Raw genomic sequence first — 24817 nt, 5'->3', positions numbered from 1 at the left:
TCAGACTTTACCCGATGAAGGTACCGGTTGATAGAATACAGACAACAACATGGCAACGAGATGTCAACTTTAAATTCTGCGCCTCTGGATGAACGTAACGCCGGTTTTTCCCGTCCCTCTGGAGGATCCACACTGGACTCATCCTTTGGAAGTGAATGATCGTGTGTCCTGTTTTCTTGAGAATCCTCTGTGGGCACGGCCGAGCGGTCGGACTCGCTGCGGGAGTCTGCGTTGTGTGCGCGGACGGCGAGGAAGGCCTGACCCGACCACCGGGCGCTCCGGCGACATTGAAAATCAATACGCAGAATGAAATCAAATCAAAGTGTCCGCGGTGCAGTGGACGTTTGCGTTTCATCCTGGCCCGCGGGCTTTTCCTACCATGAGGTCCGTCTGCGCCTCCAGCTCTCTGGCATATGAGAGCAGGTCGACCACTGTCACGCCTTTGTTCACCTGCAGGGGAGAAGGATGAAGAGAAAAGATTATGTACTGACAGTGACATCGGAGTGTGAGCGAGTTGTGTGTCAGGACAGGTGGTACACTTGGATGGAGTCCTTAAACTTAAATCTTCTTTTTCTCCCCCCCCCCCCCCCCCCCCCCCCCCTCCGTCTCTCTCTGGGAAATAAATCTAAGCGAACCGGACAGGTGGTGTTGGAGGAGACGGGGGAACGCCAAGTCCCGGCTTGTTCCTACACACACACACTCTTTGCCTTGGCAGGAGCACCGCTGGATAATCGGGCTTCAGTGGGCCTCGACAGAACCCGTTGCACTGTGTCATGTCGCAGCTCATATCAGGCAAAGAGCGCGGTACATCAGCTGGCGGCACAGGGAGGAGGCCGCTTGACTGAACCGAGCTGCTGCTGGAAACACATTCCATTAAAGTCCAATGGTGACACGATGATATCAGCTCGTGCATGGAACAAGTCTATTGACAATATTCACACGGATTCGCAGTCAACGGGTATTAATAGAGAACTCGTAACAGTCTGCAATCCCCTCCGTTCGTATCGATTCGCTCTGAACACGATCCCATCAAATTTCGTAAAATCTGATGGGATCTTCTTTGTCGTGCTTCTCCCATTTTCCGCTCCCGTCTCTCTGCGGGGGGGGGGGGGGGGGGGGGGGGGGGGGTGATGCTGCTTGTCCCATTGGGTTTGTGCGTTTCTCTGTCCATTCATGCACACGGTGCGAGCGTCTGGTTTTGCCCCGTCAGCCTCGGTGGGGCTTGCTCATTCACGTGCGTCAGTGTGCATCCGCTTTGTTTTGTGTAGGCAATGTACACTGCGTGTGTGTGTGTGTGTGTGTGTGTGTGTGTGTGTGTGCGTGCGTGTCACCTCTTCCAGATAGTCGGCATAGTTGATTTCCGCCAGCCCCGCTTCGGAGAAGTCCAGGAGGTTCTGCTTCCCCTCGGCCTCTAACAGGATTATTCCCCGCAGGTCGATCTTGACGCTGTCCAGCTGACTCACCACATCCTTAGTGAACTGCCGACAAAAAGAGAGGCCACAGCGACAGGTTTCACCAGGCACTGAAGCTAAAGTTCCTTCTACTGTTGCTTAGGGCCGAAAGTGTAAACGTACAATATTGTTCTACGCTCATTGTTTGGCACTTTTGATGAAACTAATGTCAACAGTATTTGGTCGTGCTGCTATCTGGGGGATTATACGGTTAAGCCTCCGACCAGCTCGTTGGAAAAAGCCCATGTCTGTGTCCAGAAGGAGACGTGGAGTTACTATAAGTGCACATGAAACATTGTTAACTTGATGGAAGGCTTTTGCGAAAGGTCAAAACAGCGTTTGGCAGTTTGGGTTTGACCAAAGATCTGTTTTTTTCTTTTCCAGTGCAGCCTCCATCTCTGCGTTTGTGCAGACGGTCCTTTTCTTTAATAGAAAAAACACTCACAACTTTTCTTTATGAACTAATCATTAAACAATCAGTGAACGCCTCACTCGAAATGGCCAAAAGGAGGGAAAGACCAAGACTAATGTGTCCCTATACAGAAATGTGTAGAATAATTCAAGTTTTTATTTCAATCTTTTCTTTCGTTCTGACCATAGCCTGACAAACATGATTCCCACAAAAGGATGCATTTAATAGGAATATGCAATTCCACCACCGAAACAGAGGGACGGCATCTTTCCCCCCCCCCCCTGTGGCACCACAAAGAGAACGCAATCAAAAAAAAAAAAACGAGATGTTGGCATTAAAAGTTGTTTGTCCCTCAGACTACATGGTGCTGACTGCATGTCCACAGGGGTCGGAGTTCCCGGAAAACTAAAAGAAAATGTCCCACACGTGAAGTTATTGTCGGAAGGATGAAATTAACTATGACCAAAAACTTTAATCCAGTGACAGCATTTTCAAGCCACACGCTTTACTGGTAACCCAATGAAACGTTTCCTTTTTCTTCTCTTCTTTTTAGTGTTTAAAAAAAGATTGTGGCAATGAAACATTGCACTCAACACATTGTGTTTAGACGGCGCCTTATCATTTTGTACCCTATGCGTGTATGGATGATAAAATAACTGACGTATAGTTTGCTTTACTGTCAGATAGAGAGGGAGAGACAGACTCTTTGGCAGCACTACAATCAGGACAAATGACCAATGTGCAGGAACAGACGCAGCGCGGCCTCGTATCAGCTGCTGGCCAAAAGACGAGCCAAGTCGCGTCGCGCCAACTGGCAGGGAGGCACCGAATTTCCCGGGCAGGCGGACTCGGCTGGCTCCGGGTCAGCGAGAAACAGAAACTTCCCATCGGCCTAAAGTCTCCGTACGCCGAGGCGGCAAGGAAATCACGGAGTCATGTCGCTGCAATGCCGTCGCCAAGGGATGGGGATCTCTGGAGTCTCCATCACTGTTTCAGAGCTGTGCGAGCATCAGGTACAGCGCATTGATTTATTGTATGGTAGTTGCCACGTGGCAACCCACCGTGACGTCACCCATTGGTTTTTTTCGAAATACATGTTTGCCGTTTTTTTTGCCAGCGCCATCTTGGTATTTTTTGGAACCAGAAGTAGCCACATATGGAGGAATCGTGGAGAGGAGCCTGACTGACAGCTCGTCCGCTGCACGTCCACCTGCACCCACAAACCGATTGGACGGTACCAGCTGTCAATCACGCTGTATCCACCCACGCTCCAATGCAATACCGTGCTTTATCGTCTATTTGACTCTAAATGGCGCCATCGCTTACAAACTGAACATCATGCTGTATTGGAGAAGACCTGAAACTTGAGATTGAGACCATAAAGTCCTCGGGAAAATGTTTTTACTGACGGTATAAATCAGAAGTGACAAGTAGAGTCATTAAACTTCTATAGAAACTGACTTCTTCTTTTTTTTCACCAGTGGAGTCGCCCCCTGCTGGTCATTCCAGAGAATACAGGTGTCAGGCACAGGTGACCATGTCCATGTTTATATACCGTCTATGTTAGCTACTCTTTATATATTATTTTATGAAGATTACTAGAGAATACAATCTATATTATGAAAGAAGAAGTACCAGTACCTCAGGGCTTATTCTAATCATATAATACCAACAACCCATCCTATCTAATATATGAATGATTAACTTTTTTTTTTTCTTTTTTTTTTTTCACGCAGTTAGTGTTTTGTAGTAAAACTAAAATTTCAGATTAAGGAACTTTCATGATTATGTCGTCATCAGGTAAAGGACTAAATCAGTACAAAGGCACTCAGACGGCGTGTGTACACAGCACTGGACAGAAGTGTGAGTACTAACCAGTGTGGTGTTCATGAAAGACGAGATGTTGAACACTTTGTCCAGACGCATGGCCAAGTAGATGCCTTTGTTCTCTTTGCAAGTACTAAGAGGGACGAAGACAAACGCGCACACACACACACACACACACACACACACACACACACACACACACACACACACACACACACACACACACACACACACACACACACACACACACACACACACACACACACACACACACACACACACACGCAGACGGACACGAGAGAAAGAGAAAGAGTGTACAGTCAATTTTCGATTCAGCCACAGTGAAAATATTTGCTGCCACCAAGTGACTTTGACGGGAAGTACAGGACGGACTGACGCGTGCCCCCCGATCCCCCTCAAAAGACGACGGTGGATGTAAAGAAGATGAATGTTCCGTGATGATAGCATATGGACTCTCATAAAGCGCTGCTTGTTTTCTAATGTATGCCCCCCTCCCCTCTGTGTGGACGCGTAAAGACTGAGGCGACTGCAGCGTCTCACCGGAGGGAGGTGATGAAAGCTGATGTAACCGCGGAGAAAGAGGCTGAAGAGAAAAAAGCAGCAGAGATCCGTGTAGGAAAAAAAACAAACCCATTCATGCTAATGAACTCCTAAATGTTAATAGCACAGCTCCCCTTTCCTTCTGCATTTCCCATCAATGGAAGTTAAAGGTTCCGACGCACGCCCGTGATGCCTGATTGGCTGCAGGAAAAAACCAAACCTTAAAAAAAAAATGAACACCGTGAAGGGATTTTAACGACTGTATTTGCTGCAACATCCATTCATGTTTGCAGACAAATACAATCATGAAATATAGAGGAGATGGATGGGAAATAGGTCGCAAGGAGAATAATCACCGCCGTAGCATTGCTCCTGACATAACTGTCACTTCAACATATAAATAATAACGTTTCCTTTGCCTGTACAAGCTCTCTGCTGTCAGCTCCAGGTCGGAGTCGTTGTACATGTAGCCGGGGATGAAGTTCTTCCACTCGGGGTGGACCAGGTACGGGGTGTCCACCACCTGGAGGGGTCGCAGTCAGGGAGGGAGAGAGAGAGAGAGAGAGAGAGAGAGGACGTGTGATCAATAACCATCAGTAAATCAAATATGCTTGAATCAAATCATGCAAAGGAAGAATGTAATTGAAGACCAGTGTCACTCAAGACCCGAAGAGAAAAAGAAGAGCAGCGTCTGTGCTTCACTTTTTCCAGAGCTCTTTAAAAAAAGAAAAAAAATCTACTGGGGGGGAGAGAAACTCAGAAATAGCAAAGTAATTACTCCATGAATTACTGTAGTAATGGCTGCTTATCAATTTTTTCCCGCTCCTCCCGCCTGGAACACAGAGGACCGAAGTCATTACGGTCCAAAGTACTTTGCACGTATTATTGAGAACATCTATGGCAATGAAAATGTTCTTCATGAAATCAACTGTACACTTTGTCTCTGGAGTTTTTTCCGCGCGGTGCAACCTTTTCCACCCGGGCTCGTGACTTGCCTTGAAGAGCTCTCTGGTGCGGAACGGCTCGCAGCCTAGTTTCTCCATGTTCCCCCCCGCCAGGAACAGGACGGTCACCAGCCCCATCAGCACCCAGGAGAAGATGAAGCTGAAGCCGACGCCGCTGCGGAGAAGAGAGCACACAGGGCCCCTCAGGTGTACGGTTCGAGGAGACGGAGATGGGGAGGACTTGTGATTTACAGGGACAAGTGTCGGCTTCATGTGAAACGTAACGTGGACGTTGTTGGGGGAGCAAGAGGGAAATTAAAAGGAGCAGCAATAATCACAGGAGACACACACAACAAAACTCTGGACATATATGTACACACAGCGGTCACAAAGTCACAAATGCAGGATTTAGAAAATATATATTTATTATTTTAGATTAATTTTATTATTTTATCATCATGTTGGGAACCAACGTACCCTGTGAGCAAGTACATTTAATGCGAGAGCACAATGCTATCTAACTGTAAAGCGCGTAATCTCTGTTTGTCTGTGGCTCGTATATATCTCGAGAATATATATATATATATCTCACCTTATCGGCTTCACGCTCGCCGCGTGTCTTGTCAAGGGCCCGAGGAAGTTCCGAGTCGACTTTGACACAATATTCAACATTAATAAAATTTGACAGCGCTCCGCTTCGGCAGTCTGCAGTCCGAGTTGAACGTATGTTTTACTCGTAAAACTAGTGTTTTAAAAAGAAGTTACAGTATTGTTGCGTTTATAAGATCAGTATCAATTTGTTCAGGTACTTCATTGCATATTTTTTAGTTTGCAAAAAGCTTTCTCGAACAGAAAAACACCCCCGGATCAACTTCACTTGTTAATACTCGACAGTGTTTTGTTGTATATTTCATATGATGATGACCACACGCTGTGGTCTACTTTACCTCATGAGAAGAACTGCAGCATGTAAAGTAAATGGTCCAGTGACGAAGCGGCACTAGTTGAATAGTTGTCTTGTCGCGTGCGCATGTCCACTTACGCCATGAGCATGGTCCCCCCCGTGTTGGAGATGCAGCCGCGCGTCGTCGGCGAGGCGTGCTTGTCGTATCCCAGGGTGCCGCACAGCAGGCCGAGGTAGTTGAAGGCCAGGACCAGCACGACCACGCAGCAGAGACCAATGCAGCCGATCCACCTGTAAGAAGCAAAGGCGAAGCTAAACGGGGTGGAGCTTTCACCGAAGGCTAAATTAACAGCGTCCCGCCGAAGTGTCCTCGGGCAACGCGGCGTAGTCCCACCTGGTTACCTGCCACGAGACGTCACATGAAGGAGGCCAAGTGAAAACGTGACACAAAAGCTCTTAAGACAACTGATTAAATCAAACTTCTCTCCACTGGACTATTTTTCAACTGAATAATGCAGAAGTGACATGAATATTTAATGAATGCAAAGTATTAGTTCAGGGTGATATGGTCCCACGTTCATTTTGCAGTAGCTTGTGAAAAGAGGCTGGTCAAGCCAACAATCTTGTTAGACGTTGTTTCCAAGGACAGTTTCTGGATTTTAAAACTTTAATTACAAGCTTTGATTTGCGCGTAGTGGTTAGCGCCGTCACCTCACAGCAAGACGGTTCTGGCTTCGAGTCCCGGTTCAAACCAACCAGGGCCTCTCTGTGTGGAGTTTGCATGTTCTCCAGTCCAGAGACATGCAGAATGGGGTCAGGTTCATTGGAGACTCTAGATTGACCGTAGGTGTGAATGTGAGAGTCTTTGTCTCTGTATGTGGCCCTGTGATAGGCTGGCGCCCTGTCCAGGGTGAACCCCCGCCTCTCGCCCAATGTCAGCTGGGACCCTTAAGTGGACTAAGCGGTAGACGATGGATGGATGAATGGATGGATTTGCGTGAGGAAAGTATTTGTGAGCCGCGAGGTCGGCGTACCTGTAGAAGTCCATTTTGTCAATTTCGGGGTAGTAGTCCTCGATCTTAGCGTGCGTGTGGCTGATGAGGATGGTGAAGTTGGACAGGGTGCTCTGCACCGGGAACGCCTTGGAAAAGCTGCTGATGTTCTGGCCAATGCCGTCCACCAGATTCTGCACGTCTGGGACACAGGTCGATCGGTTCCATCAATTCATGAATGCGTCATTTGAGGAAAAACGTCAAATTCAATACGGAGGACTAGGCTAGGTTTTTGAATGATATCACATTACACGGAGGGAAGATGGTAAATAAAGGATCTGAACTGAAAATCCACCTCATCTTGTGCAAACTCACAAAAAAAAAAAAAAAAAAAAAAAGGAAAAAGAGACTTAGAGAATGCCAGGAAAGGTAAGAAAGTCATATAATCCATAATATAAGTAACACAAACTGCAGGAGTTATTAAATAAACATAATGGGATTGGAAGTGTGAAATGTCACTCACTCTCCACGACGCTTCTGGTCTGTTCGATGACCATGTGCGGCGTGTCGTTCAGGGAGGAGTAGCCCTGCGAGGGCAAAAGGACGGAGTCGTAAAAAAAAAACACAGACAAGTTTCTTAGCAGACAAGGCAGCTGAAGGACAAAGGACGGCGGCAGACGTTTCGGTATCAAATCAAACGTGACGCAACTGTGTCAATGCTCCGGAAACTCACCCTCTGGACGACGGCGCCGAGGTCCGTTCTCAACACGTCGTTCACCTTCTCCAGCTGAGCGTTCACATTGGGTAGCTGAATGTAAAGAGGCAAGGAGACACCGAGAAATACATATCAGAGAGCTGTGTCTCTCATCCGTCGCATTTCATGATTCACCTGTGCAGCATATTGTTAGGGAGAGAGATGTTTGAAAAAACACCAAATAGCAAGAGCATCCCCTCATTTTCACAAAAAGATTTGCTTTATCACAACAGAACCTTACGTTAACAGCGAGAAAGAAAGGAAAACTGCCACTGTCCGCTTTCTCAGAACGCCACGGTTGTAAATGGACGAACATCTACAGCTCGGAATGCTGCTCATCACAGAATAAATAGCGTTCAGGGGTTTTTTTTTTTTGTTCGTTGAATCTCTCTTTGTACCCGTGTGAAGTTGGCGCCGATGTGCAGCTGCGACAGCGACTGGCGGATGTTGCGGCACAGCTGGGCGGTGGTGGCGTCCGACTTCTCGTCGTGGCAGCCGGGGTCGCTGAGGGTGCGGTTGATGCCGGCGCGCACCAGGCTCAGGTTGAAGTTGAGTTTGCCCGTTCCCTCCTGGAGGACCTCCAAAGACACGCTGACGTTCTCCAGGGCCTCCTTGGTCTCTCGCATGGCTGCGCGGACAGAGAGGAAGAAGAGGAAGAAGGAGAAGAAGAAGAAGAAGGAGAAGAAGGAGGAGGAGAAAAGTTTAGTTCTGCCCTGGGACATTCTGTCCACTTGTTGTGACAGGAAGTGCACGGATGCAAACTTAAATTCAGCAGCAGTAAGATGTATTCTTGTTAACTAGGAAGCCCGGGAAGCTTCAAATCTTAATGGCAAGTGCAATTATGTATCGATCAGTTAACTATGAACGTAGACCAGATTGGTTTACACTGTCAAAATACACAACAAAATGAAAATACTGATCCACAGAAACGTACTCATTGTAAGGGCTAGGCCTGAGCCGAGGGCGACGCACGGAGTTTCTAGGTCCGAGCCAAGTGTTCTTTTTGCTGGTGTGACATCTAAAAATTAAACTTTGACTGCCCACCATCAATAACCAAAACCAGGAACGCTATGAAAGTGTGAATTCGTCGGCATCTTCTATAACGAAAACATCCCTGTTCAGTGAGTGAGCGTCCTTTTAATTAAGTACGATGAAAGAACGCAAAGGAACTGGCCTTTGCTTCAACACCGACACAAAAGATGCTAAAGCCGACGGCAGCAAACAGTGAATTTTACGATCACACAGCTCAGCAGCGCAGGAGGGAGTGAAGTCACCGATGAATGCACGGATAGCACATTCTGTTTTTATTTTTTTTTCCCATAATTCAATCAGTTTGACTACCCGGTGAAACACTTGACATCTGCGGCTGATCAGAGATTCTGTGACGACTCGGCTCAGCCCCAGCGGAAACACGACGGCACACAGAAAAACCAACGTCACAGGAACACGGTGTGGCCACAGGCACACGACAAGCCTGTATATTCCATGTCGGCGAACATTCATATACAGCTGCTTGTTACATATATCATGAATACGAAAACTTTTGAAGTGGTTGATTCATTTTTTACCGCTCATTTCACATTGAGGAAACACACCTTGTGGTTCAAAAGGTCGATTTCCAGGTGCAGGGGGATCTGGTGAGTCCATTAACTTAAAACTGCACTAGGCAAGATTCTTATGTTTCGTAAGAATCGTATGTTTAGGTATTGAACGTGTTTGTCCATTGAAAAACCATCTGATGACTGCAGAAGCAGAAAGCGATCAGGGTACGCTGGAGGCTGCAGGTGATGGAAAATACAGAATCGCTAATGGCTAAAAAAACATCCAACGCATGCCAGACTTGAAAAAGACACAAGAAGCTGATTTGAAAGTATCTTTTTCATAATTCTTCTATAGATAGAAAAAATGGTTCTGTGTGTCTCAGCACAGTGACATGTGGCCCAGTGCAGTTTTAACATATTAATTGGTTGTACTGTAACTCTGGGACGGGAACAAATCACAGGAGCAACACCACTGTCAAAGGTCACAGGGTCGGGGGGGGGGGGGGGGTTCAAAGGATTGTGGGTCGTTGTTCAGTTACTCAGTTACCTTTGATGGTTCTCTCGATTTTCACTTTATAAAAAAAATTCAAATACAAAAAGAAGATTGAAGGGGGGGGGGGGAAACACTGAATGATTATTACAAAGCATTAATGATATTTAAACACAATTAACAGCTTTTATCGTCTCACTGAACCTGGAGAGAAAACGTAAGCTTCGATTTGACGCATTGTGCTCTGGAGCCGTGACAGCCGTCAGCCTACAGACATCTGATGGCGGCCGAGAGAGGAAATTAAAAAATGAGCGGATGTTACCTCCGGCCATGTTGAGCACTCGGTCCAAGGCAGGATGGACCTCCTTATCCAGCTGATCGTGTATCCTGCCGCCCAGCAACGGGCCTATATCTGCAGAGGAGATCATCAGGGGAAAAAGAGATCTAATCGTTGGCTATGAAGAGAGACGTAATATTTCATGCTTTATCATAATATTAGCAGAATGGCTTTTGCTGATGAAAAACTTTCAGGAAATCAGTGTCTGCAGTTGTGCCACGGGACAGAGAGAAGCGGGATGAATACGGGCTCCTCTGTAACAGTCGCCACCGGACGGATATCTAGACCTAGTTATGTCACGAAGACTTTTGCAAAAGAAGTTATGGAAAGTGGACGCGGCGAGTTCACACAGTGAGCGAGATGTCGCGGCAAGAGGAAGAAGCCGGCGCACAGTTTCTCGCCACTTAATTCACTATCACGGAGAGAAGGCTTTACTCACGATTCAGGTCATAGATGACTTTCTTCTTGGCTGTGGCGTATTGAGATATGAGGTAATCGATTTGCTGCACACAGAAAAACAAAACGTAACACAAATGAAAGGACTTTGTTACTCTAGTCATTGACATCGGCATGATATATTGTTTTTACATAATGCTTTATGCTTGCTTTAAGCATTACATTGTATGAATGCCTGCTTAATCCAGGCTGGATTTCAAAACGTCACCGTGCAGGTTACACCTGGAGAGCGAGACTGAACGCCTGCGCCTCTGAAATTCTTATGGAACAAGAATGATGTTCTACGAAGCGAAATCTATAGCTCGACAAAGGGTGCGAAAATTGTCATTTTTCCCCTCAGCTTAAAGGGATTAGACGGAGGAGGCGTGACTGAAGTATTACGTTCTTGACACAGAGATGCACAACACTGCTTCATGCCTCCGACTGGATTTCAGCAATGGCTGAACTTCACGTTTTATCCAAATGATTTCGTCGGCCCCCGAAATTTTTACTAGCAGCTTGAAACCAAGCGCTCGTATTTGTTACGTAATTCAATTTCTAGGACTGTTACACAATATGCTGTTATGATCTCGTTTGTTTTGACAACACACACGCTCTGTGAGAGCGGGAGTTTGACGATGATGCGTTCAAAGTAAAACGTGCTACGGCATAAATAGACATAATCATAATAACCGTATTCATTTCATGGAGCCCTTTTTTTGTGCAAATAAGCTGCTTTCCAAGGTTCAAACAAAACATATGCAACATTAAAATATTACAACGGGTGTAAAGAATAAAATGGGTGCATAAAATATACATACATACATATATATGTATGTATGTATATACATATATATACAGGTATGTATGTACATACACACAAACACACATAGGGTAACGATTATACCGGAAGTGAAATCTATTAGTTATAGCACTAAGGTTAAAACTTATATACACACACGCACACGCACACACACACACACACACACACACACACACACACATTTATCACTCTCTCGTCTCACCATTGGCGTGTCATTTGCGAAGGTGTGCAGGTCCCTCATGTTGCTGTTGACCAGCCGGCGTATGTTCTTCACCTGAGAGCTCAAGTTCTGGTTGGCAGCATATGCACACAGCACGCCGATCCTACGGACACGTGGCAGACACAAATCACCGTGAGCATTCTTCTGTAGGCGAGTGGCCTTTCTGCTGCAGCATCCAGCAGAAAGGGTGTGTGGGTGGGGGTGTGGGGTGTGGGGTGGGGGGTGTTTCTTCGCGGGGCCAGGTGATAGCGTGTCAGCAACAGCAGGGGTCAGTGTGCACCACCACATCGGCTTTGACATTTTTTTGTGCAACATGTTCAGTGGCTCGGAATAAAAGGCGGAGTTGGAAGAACTCTGATTTCTTTTTTTCTCTCGAGTGCAGTAAATGTACCTCCACAACAGTGTAGAAATACTCTGCAACAAGTAGAAGTGATGTGAAATTACACAAATATTAGAATTAAAAATACTACTTAAAGTACCAAAAAGTAAGACTAATTGGACTATAACTGCTGATGCATTAGCATCATCCATGATAAAACATCATCATTTATCTGTTGATTTTTGAGATATTGAAAAGAGATTAACTGCAGGCGTAAAAAAAAAATCATTAAAATTTTGCTGCTAGAAATTTACAAATCTAGCAGTACACAAGTTCGGCATAGCCTGGTTTTATATTCGCAAAAGGTTCATGTTGTAGAGAGTACACAGTAATAGTATGGCCTTGTAAGCTGCAGGATGAATGTTTCGCTGATGTTTAATACATCTTATTGCCTCTCTGCTAACAAAAGATAATTTAAAGTATCTTTATTTAGGCCATACCTGAGTCTAGTGAATTGTATCATTAATCATAAATCTACTTCAGTAAAAATAACTGAAGCGGAATAAGGAGGAGTTAACCAAATGAACCTAAAACGTACCACTGTGCTATGAGGAATAAGTGAGTTGTGAGTTATTGCTTGGAAGCAGCCATTTTATCAGGCCGGCTTGGATAGTGGTTCCTGCAGGAGGTTGCATATAGAACGAGCAGGAAATGCAGGTGGGTCCGCGCTATCTGTACCATCTGACGTCCCTGGGTTGCAAACATATTCAAATGAAATGTGAAAACACAGAGTTGCATAGAGGCGGATCATTAAAGTGAGCGTCTGGCGCACACAACTTCAAACGGACCTGCGGAGCCCCGGTGCGAGGCCTTAATTAGCTCCAGCAACATCAAGGGGGGGAAAGCATCCCAGAATATTAAGCCGTCTGCATGACTCACGCTCTCGACCCTGCTGCCGAATATTCTGCACGTCACAGCTCGTGTGCACGTATGTTTTTTTTTTATTATTACTGTTGCATGGATCATCTGTGCGAGTGGGCAGGATGATGAGCCATGAAAACTTATTTTGAAGTATCCCCCCCCCCCCCAAAAAAATTCTGACACCGCAAAATTTCATTGATGGGAAAGGCTTCCGCGGAACGAGCAGCTTTGTGAATGACGTAAGGTGACTCACGTAAAGGAATAAGAAAAAGGGACTGACTCAGGGGCCGACGCCGGGGAGGTTTAGATCGATGGAGATGTTGTTGTGACTCACTGCACAATCCGTCCGTGGGCCCTGTGTCGGTATGCACAACAGCTGGTGTGTGTGTGTGTGTGTGTGTGTGACTTCAGCGCATGCAAAGTGAGGTTACGCTCCGTTCGCCGCCTCATTGTTGACGCATGAAGAAGGTGGTATCAGTGTGTGTGTGTGTGTGTGTCGTTCCTCTTCACAGTCCCGTGATCTGCAGTCGTATAGCCACAGTCTCCCTCGGTGGTTATAATCCTGCTGATCTGATCTAATCTGATCCACTCTAACCTGCATTATGCAGCAGACACGTTGTCACATCGGTAATTTCACGGTGTGTTTGTAAACTGAAGGTAGAAAACGGAAGACAATTTCTCTTTGTTTTCGTTAAATGACAGTACAGGAAGGCGTAAGCCATCGCTTCACATCAGCGGATTTTTACTTGAGCTGTTGAACAGTCTTAGTTGCAGAGATCAATTTACTGAGTTAACATTAAAGGGCCATTGTACTCAAAAAGACCACGATAAACACCTGGAAAGGGTTACATCTTGCATCTATGAAGTGTTTTAGAGGAGATTAAAAAAAGATATTGCGATATATCTATCGTGTATAGATATATCGCGGTATAACAAAAATATATCGCGGCATTATTTATAGGCCACATCGCACAGCCCCACCTGGATGTATGACTGCTTTAATACAACCCTGTCACGAGGTCGGCAACTGCTGTTCTATTTACCTGATGGTGCACTGAGCGAGGAAAATGTAATTTCCAGGAACATGTCTGGACTTCAGTGCACGTCTGAAAGCGGCTTGAAAGTCACTGGAGGGGCCCCCGACCCCCAGGTTGGGAACCACTGACGTGGAATAATGTGATCATATGGCAGCCGTTTAAAATCCTGGATGTTACAGCATCTTTTAATGTAAACGGAAGGAGTTGGTCCTTCTTTTTTTTTTTTTTTAAACTGTCCCTGCCGGAAAAAAAAATGGTTGGCACACGCGGTCTGTTAAGCGTGTGCACTTTGCAAGTTGATAACAACACGTGCGATCACTGATACGGTCCAGAAAGGACAAATGTTTCACAGGGTCATGTGTTGGCCCGGAGAGAGAGAGAGAGAGAGAGAGACGGACAGAGAGAGAGAGAGAGAGAGAGAGAGAGAGACAGACAGAGAGAGAGAGAGAGAGAGAGAGAGAGAGAGAGACGGACAGAGAGAGAGAGAGAGAGAGAGAGAGAGACAGAGAGAGACAGACAGACAGAGAGAGAGAGAGAGAGAGAGAGAGAGAGACAGACAGAGAGAGAGAGAGAGAGAGAGAGAGAGAGACGGACAGAGAGAGAGAGAGAGAGACAGAGAGAGACAGACAGACAGAGAGAGAGAGAGAGAGAGAGAGAGAGAGAGAGAGACGGACAGACAGAGAGAGAGAGAGAGAGAGAGGAGCTGTTCTCCTCAGCGTGGTGTCCGGGGGGGGGGGGGGGGGGGGGGGGATTGTGATGATGATGATGTTTCGCCATAAATAGCGAGAGGGCCCGACAGAGTAAAACGCCGCCGTCGTGCATGCGGAGGCTTTGGCGAGAAACTAGGCCAAACAAGCAGACTGGGACACAGTGAAGTGGAGCCACCCGGAACCGGGGGAAGATTCAAAATGGCCACTTTCACCACAAAAGCCTTTTGTCAAACACTTTCTATCGCCCTCCCTCCCTCTCTCTCTCTCTCTCACACTATGTCCACACCTTCCCTGTTTGTCCGCCTCTGGTTGTGTCTCTATCACCAAAAGCCCACGTTTCCTTCTGTTTGCTTTATTCCCTGCTCCGACTCGTCCCTTCCATTTCTCAAAACCTCCCTCACTCTCTCACATGTTGTCATTTCCCCACCGCGGCCCCTCTTCTTCCTCTTCTTCTTCACTCCTCTTCTTCTTCTTCACTCCTCTTCTTCTTCTTCACTCCTCTTTTGCCCTCGGCTCGCTCTCTTCTCGGCCTCCCTCTCTTTTTCTTTGTCTCTCACTCACCGCCTCTCCGCCCGCCCGCCGGTGTCCAGCGAGGTCGCTGGAATCTGCAGCCGGACAAAGACTCTTTGAGGAAAAGCGGCGATCGAGATTCGGCTCGGCTCGAGTTGAATCCAAGCAACAGAAAAACAATAAAAAGACTGAACCCCCCTGCGGGCCCATCACTTCCGAAATGTCACCGTCATTCTACCTAACATTTAAAGGTCTCCGAAATATCACGTACGATGAAGAAATGTTTCATTCCATCGCGCCGAAAATATTTTTTTATTTTTTCATAAGCAACGGCATAAAAACCGAGTGGAGTTTTGGTGAAGCAGCGTGATGAATGAGCTCTTCAGTTAAAATGTGAAGTTCAGGCATAAAAAACTTAAAATATAACTTTTCATCAGCTTTGACATGCGGACCAATGGCGGGGGTTTCTGCCCACATGTATGTTTTCTTTAAATGACAAAAAAAGATAATTGAACTATGACCAAACTCATATTGAACCTTGGGTTTCAACTCACCATTATTGTTTCATCATCTCATTAATCTGCCGATTCTCGATTTTCTTTCTCGATTAATCGATTATGAACTTAGTTTTAGTATGAAAATGTCCAAAAAGTAGTAAATGACAAGCATCACAACTTTATTATTATCAAGTATTTGAATTTCAATCTTTTGAAACAGTCCTACGCCCAAAGATATTTCATTTACGACAGCATACATAACAAAGAAAAAAAAGCAAATCCTCACATTTGACAAGGTTGAACCGGCAAATAGTCGGTTATTTAATCATCCTTTTTTTGGGTTTTTTTGGTAACAGCAGCTCTTATAAAAGCCCTCTGTAAAAAAATACCACTTATCAACAGTATACTTTTAGAAATACATCTGTTCAATTCAATTTTGCGAATTTTTATTCAATTCTCAAGGCGCTCGACGGAGAATAATATTACAGAGACAAAACCCAACGGTTTCCACATCAGCGACACCGCAAATGACCGCGGACACAAACTGTGGCCAACGCCTGTGTCGTGCCCCTGCGGATGCTCTTTCGTTTGATAGTGGGCCTCTTGCTGACCACAGGCGACACTTCGCACGCAGCGGGACGACCCTTTACCTCCAGCAGCTTTGGAAAGAAAAAAGTCGCTGTAATTCCTGTTTGAGCCAAAGCCAAATGACACATGAAACCGTCCCTCAGGGCGGAAAAACCCCACAAGCGCAGAGGAAGAGGAGCGTCCAACTCCAGTGCCAGCGCCCCCAGAATCTAGGCCACTGTACCGGGGGCTGGGCGGAGAGCGTTACATGGTCTGGTGGCTCCATAGCTTCTTCTTTTTACAAACGCCCAACAATGGGCTGCATTCAGTGCGCGGTTGTAGCTGCGAGGCTGCCGGGACAGTCGTCTCTCAGCCCGTTCCTTTGCTTTCACACTGCTGGAACTGCGGACTTCTTATTATCCTGCCTCTCAATAAGGAAACGATAACTGTCGTCATTGTCACAAATGGAAAACTCGAATGAGCGGCTAAACAACTTGCTCTTTTTAAAGGGTTTGCAACGTGTCTTGCTAAATCAGACCCATAATGTATAAGACAAACAAGGCATGTAATGTGTACAAGGGAACATTGTAAATGCAATGGGGCTGCAACCAACTATTCATTTCATTATCATAACTCTATTGATTATTTTCTCTATTCATGGATTAGACGTTTGGTCTTAAAAATAGTGAACAAAATAAATTGCGTTCCCTTAAACCCCTACGGTATTCAGTTTACTGTCAAAGCGGAGCTGAAATCAGATAAATTTGACTTTTAAACCGATTAATCGATTATCAAAGTGGTTGCAGATTGATGAACGATTTTAATCTATTATTTTTACAGCTTCTAGTATTCAACTAAGGTCTTATTCAAAACTTTGACGTTCACATCTTTGAACATGGAATTTGTGCCGTATGTCCAGTCTGATCTCAGGGTCCTGTACTGTATTTAAATAAAAACTCAGGAGAACAGATGCAACTTGTTTTTTTGCGGGACAAAACGTCAGCCGGCTACAGCACCTATTGTACATGCATGAAGAGTACGAAACCAGTGTATCCTGACACATATTGCACTTTATTTCCTATAATTTTTCCGTATTATGTAATACCTAAATGCCTGCGAGCAGCTTTTGACATGACCGATGGCAATCACACGTAAAGAGGGTTATTTAATGCAATTAAGCCGCCAATTTATTCAGTCAAGCCCCTGGTTTGCCTGCTTTTTACTCCATTAAATTGCTTTTTCGCCTCGAGTAGCCGTTGTTAAGTTGCTTCTATCCACTGTTTCAATATATACAGGTCTGAGCTCGGCTTCCCGGCGCACCACTGTGTCCTCACAAGAATTTAACCAGACAATGAATACTTGAGCTTTCCGACTGCACGGGGCCGTTGCTCTGTGCATGGAAACCCAGCGAGGACGTCGCCGTGTTGTTCCTCCTCGTCTAAAGCACAATGTACACGTTGGGTGTCGGTTCCGTCGAAAGAACCGGCAGCAGCAGTTTGGTGGGTTGGACACAACAGACAAACCATCCGGAAGTGATATGAATATTAAACTCGGAGCCCAACGGGCTGTAGGGTGCCGCCACAGAAGGTCACTGGAATCCAGTGGCATTTCAAAAACTCTAGAAGAGCCAAAAGATTTAATAATAAAAACACAACAACAACATTGTCTGAAGTTGTTGGTGATTACTCTGATTTGTCCCCGCCGCATACAATCAGATTTTATCCAGTAGTTTTCAGTCACAATCACTGCTTGTAACTTATTTGCGTCACATTTGACCATTTCATGGTCTGTTTTCTGAGCAAGGTGATATAAACATGGGCATCCCCAGGCTCTAAAGGGAAAACAAAGTATTAAAGGATCAAATCACATGACCGAACAGTGAGACTCCGCCCTTCCGATGTGTTTTCAAGCAAATCGCTGAATCCTCAAGCAAAGGCCATTCGTGAAGGTGGGAGGCAGTCACAGCTTTTTAATTTCTATACGATAGGGTTTTGTAATGTTGTAACACGTTTGTTCTGCTCAGTAAAACCAAAGATTATTAACCTTTCCAGCAGATTATCAACAGTGTGATTCGAGAGTAAAATGTCAGCCGTCCGAGAAGGAACGAAAAGGGGCGTTCATTTACTCCGTAAGCAATAACTCCATGACAACTTCCTGGACTCCATTGAGCCGTGACCAATCAAACTACTGCCTTGAATGCATTGGGACCAACCAAGGACTCGGGAGGAGGACTTCAAACTTCCTCTGGAGCCATCGCTGAAAGTTAGCTGGGTAAAGTCAGACACGAGCTGAATCGGCCGCGGTTGGTTTCCGCGGCGTGACCCGTCGGTAGTAAGTGGGATCAATCAGCGTGGAGCAAACACAGCTGTCGCGAGGGGGTTTGACGTTGGCTCGGCCCACAGCACCTGGGCTCAGACGGACCGGATCGGCGTTCGTTTTTGGGTAATGGGATCAGCCTCTGACTAAACACGGTCAACTTCTGAAAATAAACTTAAAAATTACCATTAAAAATAAAACTAGAACGAAAACTGACAAATAAAGTGTAAAGTTCACCGTTCTCCTCCTCCTCCTCGCCTCAAACACACTTTCCTCCGCACTAGTGATTGTGATGTACTGTACCGCTGCCGCCGCCTACGCTCCGGGTCCAGCTGGGTGTTGAACACATTGATGCACAGACGCGAGACCTGCGGCGGTAAAAACAAGACCTCGGCTGACTCAGTCAGCCCAGCGTGGAAACGTCTACTGAGAGAAAGTGAGGTTCATTGTGCTTGTGTGGGCATGTACAAGACAGGAAGAAGATTTCTACGGACGAGTGAACGTTAGAGTTATGACCAGGCCAGAGGAGGAAAGACGTATTGTTAAATCTCAAGAATCTCAAAAAGAGGCTGCACGGTGGTGCAGTGGTTGGCGCTGTCACATCACAGCAAGAAGGTTCTGGGTTCGAGTCCCGGCTCAAAACCAACCAGGGCCTTTCTGTGTGGAGTTTGCATGTTCTCCCCGTGTATGCGTGGGTTCTCTCCGGGTTCTCCATCTTCCTCCCACAGTCCAGAGACATGCAGAATGGGGTCAGGTTCATTGGAGACTCTAAATTGACCGTAGGTGTGAATGTGAGAGTGAGTGGTTGTCCGTCTCTGTATGTGGCCCTGTGATAGGCTGGCGACCTGTCCAGGGTGAACCCCGCCTCTCGCCCAATGTCAGCTGGGATTGGCTCCAGCGACCCCGCGACCCCTAAGTGGATTAAGCGGTAGACGATGGACGGATGGAAGAATCTCAAAAATGTATACTTTTTCCCACTAATATCCTCGACTGTTTACCTTTAAAGATCTCTAACGTAGAGTTGTGTGCGGCGCTCTGGTTCCTCTACGTTAGAGATCTTTTATGAAATGATTTTTTTCACATAAATCTTGCCGGTCCAATCCCCACCGATTATCTGAGGATGGGCGGGGTTCAAAGAAGTGACTTTTGAAAAAACAAACAAAAAAACAAAAAAAAACAAGATGGCCGACCATCACCACTGTGACTCAAATGTGTCCCAATCAATTCGAAAGAAAGCCTGACCAAGTTGTGAACATCGATTGAGTTTCACTACGTAGAATTCCCGTAGGAGCCCGTTGATTTATATCTGGCTCATTAGAAGACCGTTAAAAGAAAAAAAAATGGAAAGTGGATGTTGGCCGTAAACCAGAAATGAGGGAGAATTAGAATGATCAGGGAAAGTGAGGTCTCTCCGGAGGACTGTGATAAATTGTGGGATGATGCGTAGAGAACCTGACAACAACCTCTCCGGTTAATTAGCCTGGCACCGGTTCGTGCGAGGTCCGCCGCTGTGGGACTCGGACATTGTGTTTCCTGGACAGGGACGGACGGACTTTGACAAAAGTTTGTTGTAACAAAATACACAAACTGTGTAGTGTCAAATTATCTTTATCATAAGACTTCAGGCGCAATGGATTTTTTTTTTTAAAAAAAAGGGGAAAAGACACATTGGTGCAAACTATAAAAACGTCAATAAAAAAAAAGAAGAAAGAAACCGCCTCATAAAAACAATTTCTTTGAAGGACAAGGTCGTTACCTGCTCTATTCATTTCTTGCAGGCAACATTTCTCTTTTAATAGCTCAGTATAGTGAATCAGAATGAGATGCTTCGGTTAAACACCCGCTCGCGTCTCGTGTGCTCGCCGGTGGCCGCCGCTGTTTTTCGCTGCGTCAGCTCCGTTCTCCTGTTACTGCGTCGGCGGTGTCGTCGTCTCGACGTGAGCGATGACTGACGGAGACGCTTATGTGCATACGGCCGTTAAAATATATTGGACATGTAAAGATATAAAAATGAAAGGCTATTCTGTTCTATCGGTCTATTTTAAAACTGAACACGGGGTTGTTACCCGGGCTGGTTTTACTGCCTCCATATATTTTCCTTTTTTCCTCCACTGATTTAAATACGTCGGGGTGTTTTAAAACAGCGATGCCTGTTTCTCCTGGCTGGATCTATAATCAACCCCACCAGAGCTTTGTGGGTAAAATGACCCAACGTCCTGCGCAAGAGCCGAAATACAGAAATAGCAACTCTTCTGTAGTTTAAAAAAATATTCCTATTTTCCGCAATATAACACAAGATATTACTTTTACAACGTGAAGATTTCGTCTCGCTCTCTCAAAACAGTTACGTCTGACTCAAATCAACACCAACAGGACGGTTATGGTTACTCACTGTGGATTGGTTATGGCACAATATCAGTAACCATAATCTGTAGTAAAAACTCAATAGCAATTTTGTCTGATTGTTCATATAGTCAGCTATAGGATTATGGCAACTTTTCCAACTTATATATATACATTCAAATATCACAAAAACGTGACAAAACTCTTTGATGAAAGCAAATACATTAAATGAAAGAATCAATAAATCAAAATCTCACCATGAAGCTTAAAGACAGCACTCGTGGTAATAAAAAATCAAATAAATCAAAATGAGAATATTTGGTGACAGCCAAAGTCCGTGTGTCGATGAGTTTATAAAAACCTTGTATCTACAATATATCAATTATTCAGCAAGAGAGAAATTCTTGATACTGACTGAGTTTCCAAGACAAGACTCAAAGCTCAACACACAGAAAATGATTCTAGTCATACTAAATCATTTACACCTACAGACGTATCTTCTGTAGAAATAAATAAAACCTCTCAAACTCATCCTGAAATGATCTTCCTGCACGTTCTGTACCAAACGTGAAAGACTACAAGACTCGGTGAAACTGCCCCCAACAGATCTCAACACAATTGGTCCTTTAGCGATTTAGTATTTTCTATATTTATAATCAGGTATAGAACCATGATGCAGTGACTCTAGTCGTAAGATATTTCGTAAAATGCTCGGCTCCGCCCTCCCCCAGTAGCCTGACATTTAGTCAGCGAGTGGCATCTTGGCTGCGGTTGTGTGGCTTCCTTAAGGACGGAGTGAAGTTAAAGCCCACCGCACTATTAATGAATCCACTAGAAATAGCTCGGCGTGTGATGACACCCCGGGGAGGCTGCGCGCGGGTCACGGGAGGCAGAGGATGTGTGAGACGAGTGTGTTTTGGTTTGTGTGTGTGTGTGTGTGTGTCTCTGACTGACGTATTGTTTTTTTGCCCATTTTTTATGTAATTGTGTAAGTGAGTGATTGGGAGGCGTTTCGCTACAATTACACTTGTTTCCTCGAACAAAGTTCAGCAAAGTACCAAATGTAATTTGGGGATTATGTTCAGTATCAAGAATAAGTGAAAGACTCAACCGTTTTGAGAATGTGCAACAAATGTGTAAAAAATGAAATGTATAAATGAACAATCGTATCACATTACGTATTCCCAAATGTACTCCTTATCTCATGAGATGTATCATATCTCGACAACCCTATATGTGCACGTGAAGGAGCGCATGCGCACGAGTGATGGCACTATATATCATATATATTTGGATTATTGTGAATGTGTGTGTGTCTGCTGAGCTCCTGTCCCTCCAGTGCCCTCGCTAAAAACCAGTGGACCAGTGATGAAAATTTGTTTTTATGCATTTTTTTTGGGTCACTTCATTAATAATTCAGCCGAATCCGCCTGTGCTAATACCTCCTGTCACATGGAGACGAGGGAAAGTACTGCAAGCCTTGCATAATATAAGACAAATGCCCTGTGTATTAACTAAACTCATATATATATATATATATATATATATATATATATATATATATATATATATATATATATATACGCAAAACAGCAGTGACTACTTTTTGTGCCCCGGGTTGGAAGCCATAGCAATCAAATCCTTTGCCCTTTCTTCAAATCTTCTGATGACCTCCTCCTGATTTTGTGTTGCAGAGACGTTCCACACGATACAGCACGTCTCAGAGGAGCGAGCTGCAACACTGGCAAAAAGTAAGGGCCGACCCCCCCAAAAAAAGATAACCTTGATGTAACGGACAGTCATTGTTCTGTGGACTATGAAACGTGGTCAGTTTAACAAGGTGGAAACAGCATTACACTGAACACAGCCTTAGGACATATCTACGTGGACGCCTGGTCCTATTTCAAGGCCGAATTCTTAAGCCTGATAAAAATCACTATCACTCCAAAGGATGTTCGGGTTGTCTTTGGAAAGGGATATTAAAAAAAGAAGAAAGGTTTTATAACACATTTAGCTCAGAAAATCTTCCCCCGCTGATTTGCAAAGTATTCATATAAGTTCTCCTCTTTCTGTATTCTTGTTATTGCACAACGGCGGATTTCTAGCAGCGTTGGGATGATTGTTTGACGATGGCGTGATGACTGTTGGGTCGTGGTCACCTCCACATACAGTAACATCACGTTGATACCCTCGAGGATCCCTGCATTGTCTGAGCCAGGACCATAAACTGTAAATAAAGTTGGCGGACGCGGCTCCTTTTTTTTCCCACTGGAAAATGATGTATTATTATGTATTATGTATTGTAGTGATAGAGGTGTATTTTGGATATTGAGGTCCCACCAATACACGTGCTCGTCCAATCGCAAGGCAGTCTCAGCTGTCAATCGGGACGTTTCACCCCATTTTTATAGCAACATGTAACTAATTTAAACCAAACTTATTAGAAACATGGAGATTTCAACATACATCAGCGTGAAATGAACTACCACTAATGACAGGAATCATCTTTGGGAAAAAATTATTTCACATTTGAATTTTTAGTTTGTCCCATTTCCCATCTGCTAACATGGAGGAGGCGGAGTTTATTACCTATACTGCAGCCAGCCACCAGGGGGTGATCCAGATGTTTTGGCTGCACTTTTGGGGAGCTTTCATGTTCTCAATCTTTATATCCAATCTATGGCTATAGTTAATAAAAAAAATTAAAAATACCATAGAGCAGATGTACTTTACTATTACTCACACTGCATTATTATAGCCGGCATTATTATTATTAATTAGACGCCGTTAGCATGAATTAACTAAGCCTGCAATGTTGGGAACCTTTGTGTTAATATTGTCGGACACCCAGAGACTGAAATAGACTGCTGAAATGCATGTTGGGTAACAGCACAAGGCGGGGGTCTTCGACTTGGCTGCAACAGTGGGACGTGATCCTCTGTCTGTCGTGTTATCATCATAAATCCACGCAGGGGTTATGGCCAATCAGAGCTGATTAGCGGAGACCGAAATAGCTCCAGCTGTTCTTTTAATAATAATAATAATGTGCTGTCAGGCTTAATGCAACATGCCATTTTACTGTACGCACATGCAAGGAGCTACGCTGTGATACGTTAATAACAAACAAACACAGTGTGTGAAGAAGCTGCTGGTGATATTCACAAGAACAAATATTAAAAGTGTTGATAGTATCGATCTCATTTCATCCTCGATGATTATCACAAACTAAATTCCCACAATAACGATGATAAACCGATGAGTAAATTATGAGGAACATACCTGTTCCAAGTTAACGTCAACCCAGATGCACACACATTAACGGAAACATTAAAAAAAATATGTGACCGTGACGAGAATCAAACGTTTGACAGGGACGAGGAAGAAAGGTCAAATTTGCTCTGTGACCTGCGACGACGAAGACGCAAAAAGGAAATGACACAAACCTTTTCAAAACCATTGGACATCGCAACGCCTGTCCTGTCCGTCTCATTGGGTGATTTTCTGTTATGGGAACCAGACGTTCATTTATATATCAAAGAATATTTTCTTCTAAAAACTAAAACTCTGAACATGATGTTCAGGGGAACTTTGGTTATTCAGGTTCAGTAAAAGCCGGAAGAGATGAGCAGGCTCCCTCCGACGAGACGTAACCACAGCGAAGCTGTTAACGCACATTTGTTACGACCGCATCGTTACAGTGATCCCAGTTCATCTCGCCACAAATGTGCCCCTAATTGGCTGCTGCAGCGCGAGTGGGACGCTAACCTTTGTCCCGGCAGGAATTCACAAATTAATGAAGGCCTGATAATCACGTCACGCTTATTTGGAATTTCGATCTTCAGTCGCCCCAATTTAACCCAGTGATGAACAAGTCGGCTGCACTAATAAAGAGTGTAACCTTAATAA

General features: G+C 45.0%; 1 protein-coding gene across 17 annotated transcripts in view; it reads right to left on the bottom strand.

Annotated features, from left to right (window-relative positions):
• prom1a (prominin 1a) overlaps positions 1–24817 on the bottom strand; it is a 66263-nt gene that overhangs the window by 12089 nt on the left and 29357 nt on the right. For 12 of the 17 annotated variants that reach the window (XR_007031476.1, XR_007031477.1, XM_047334545.1 and 9 more), the window contains 14 exons: positions 11674–11794; positions 10653–10716; positions 10199–10288; positions 9934–9957; positions 8244–8473; positions 7825–7899; positions 7615–7678; positions 7134–7293; positions 6238–6390; positions 5247–5370; positions 4671–4774; positions 3739–3823; positions 1332–1478; positions 379–450 (listed from right to left, as the gene is read on the bottom strand). Coding sequence is in view for 15 of the 17 variants with exons in the window: in XM_047334545.1 (XP_047190501.1) it covers positions 379–450; positions 1332–1478; positions 3739–3823; positions 4671–4774; positions 5247–5370; positions 6238–6390; positions 7134–7293; positions 7615–7678; positions 7825–7899; positions 8244–8473; positions 9934–9957; positions 10199–10288; positions 10653–10716; positions 11674–11794 (1513 nt within the window). In the remaining 2 variants the exon portion in view is untranslated. The remainder of the gene's footprint in view (positions 1–378; positions 451–1331; positions 1479–3738; positions 3824–4670; positions 4775–5246; positions 5371–6237; positions 6391–7133; positions 7294–7614; positions 7679–7824; positions 7900–8243; positions 8474–9933; positions 9958–10198; positions 10289–10652; positions 10717–11673; positions 11795–24817) is intronic. The other 5 variants (XM_047334547.1, XM_047334550.1, XM_047334556.1 and 2 more) reach the window with 1 other exon arrangement.

This window comes from Scophthalmus maximus, chromosome 9 (assembly GCF_022379125.1).
Source record: "Scophthalmus maximus strain ysfricsl-2021 chromosome 9, ASM2237912v1, whole genome shotgun sequence".
NCBI classification, from domain to species: Eukaryota; Metazoa; Chordata; class Actinopteri; order Pleuronectiformes; family Scophthalmidae; genus Scophthalmus; species Scophthalmus maximus.
The sequence above is the reverse complement of the archived record's forward strand: the minus strand, read 5'-3'. Positions and strand labels throughout refer to the sequence as shown.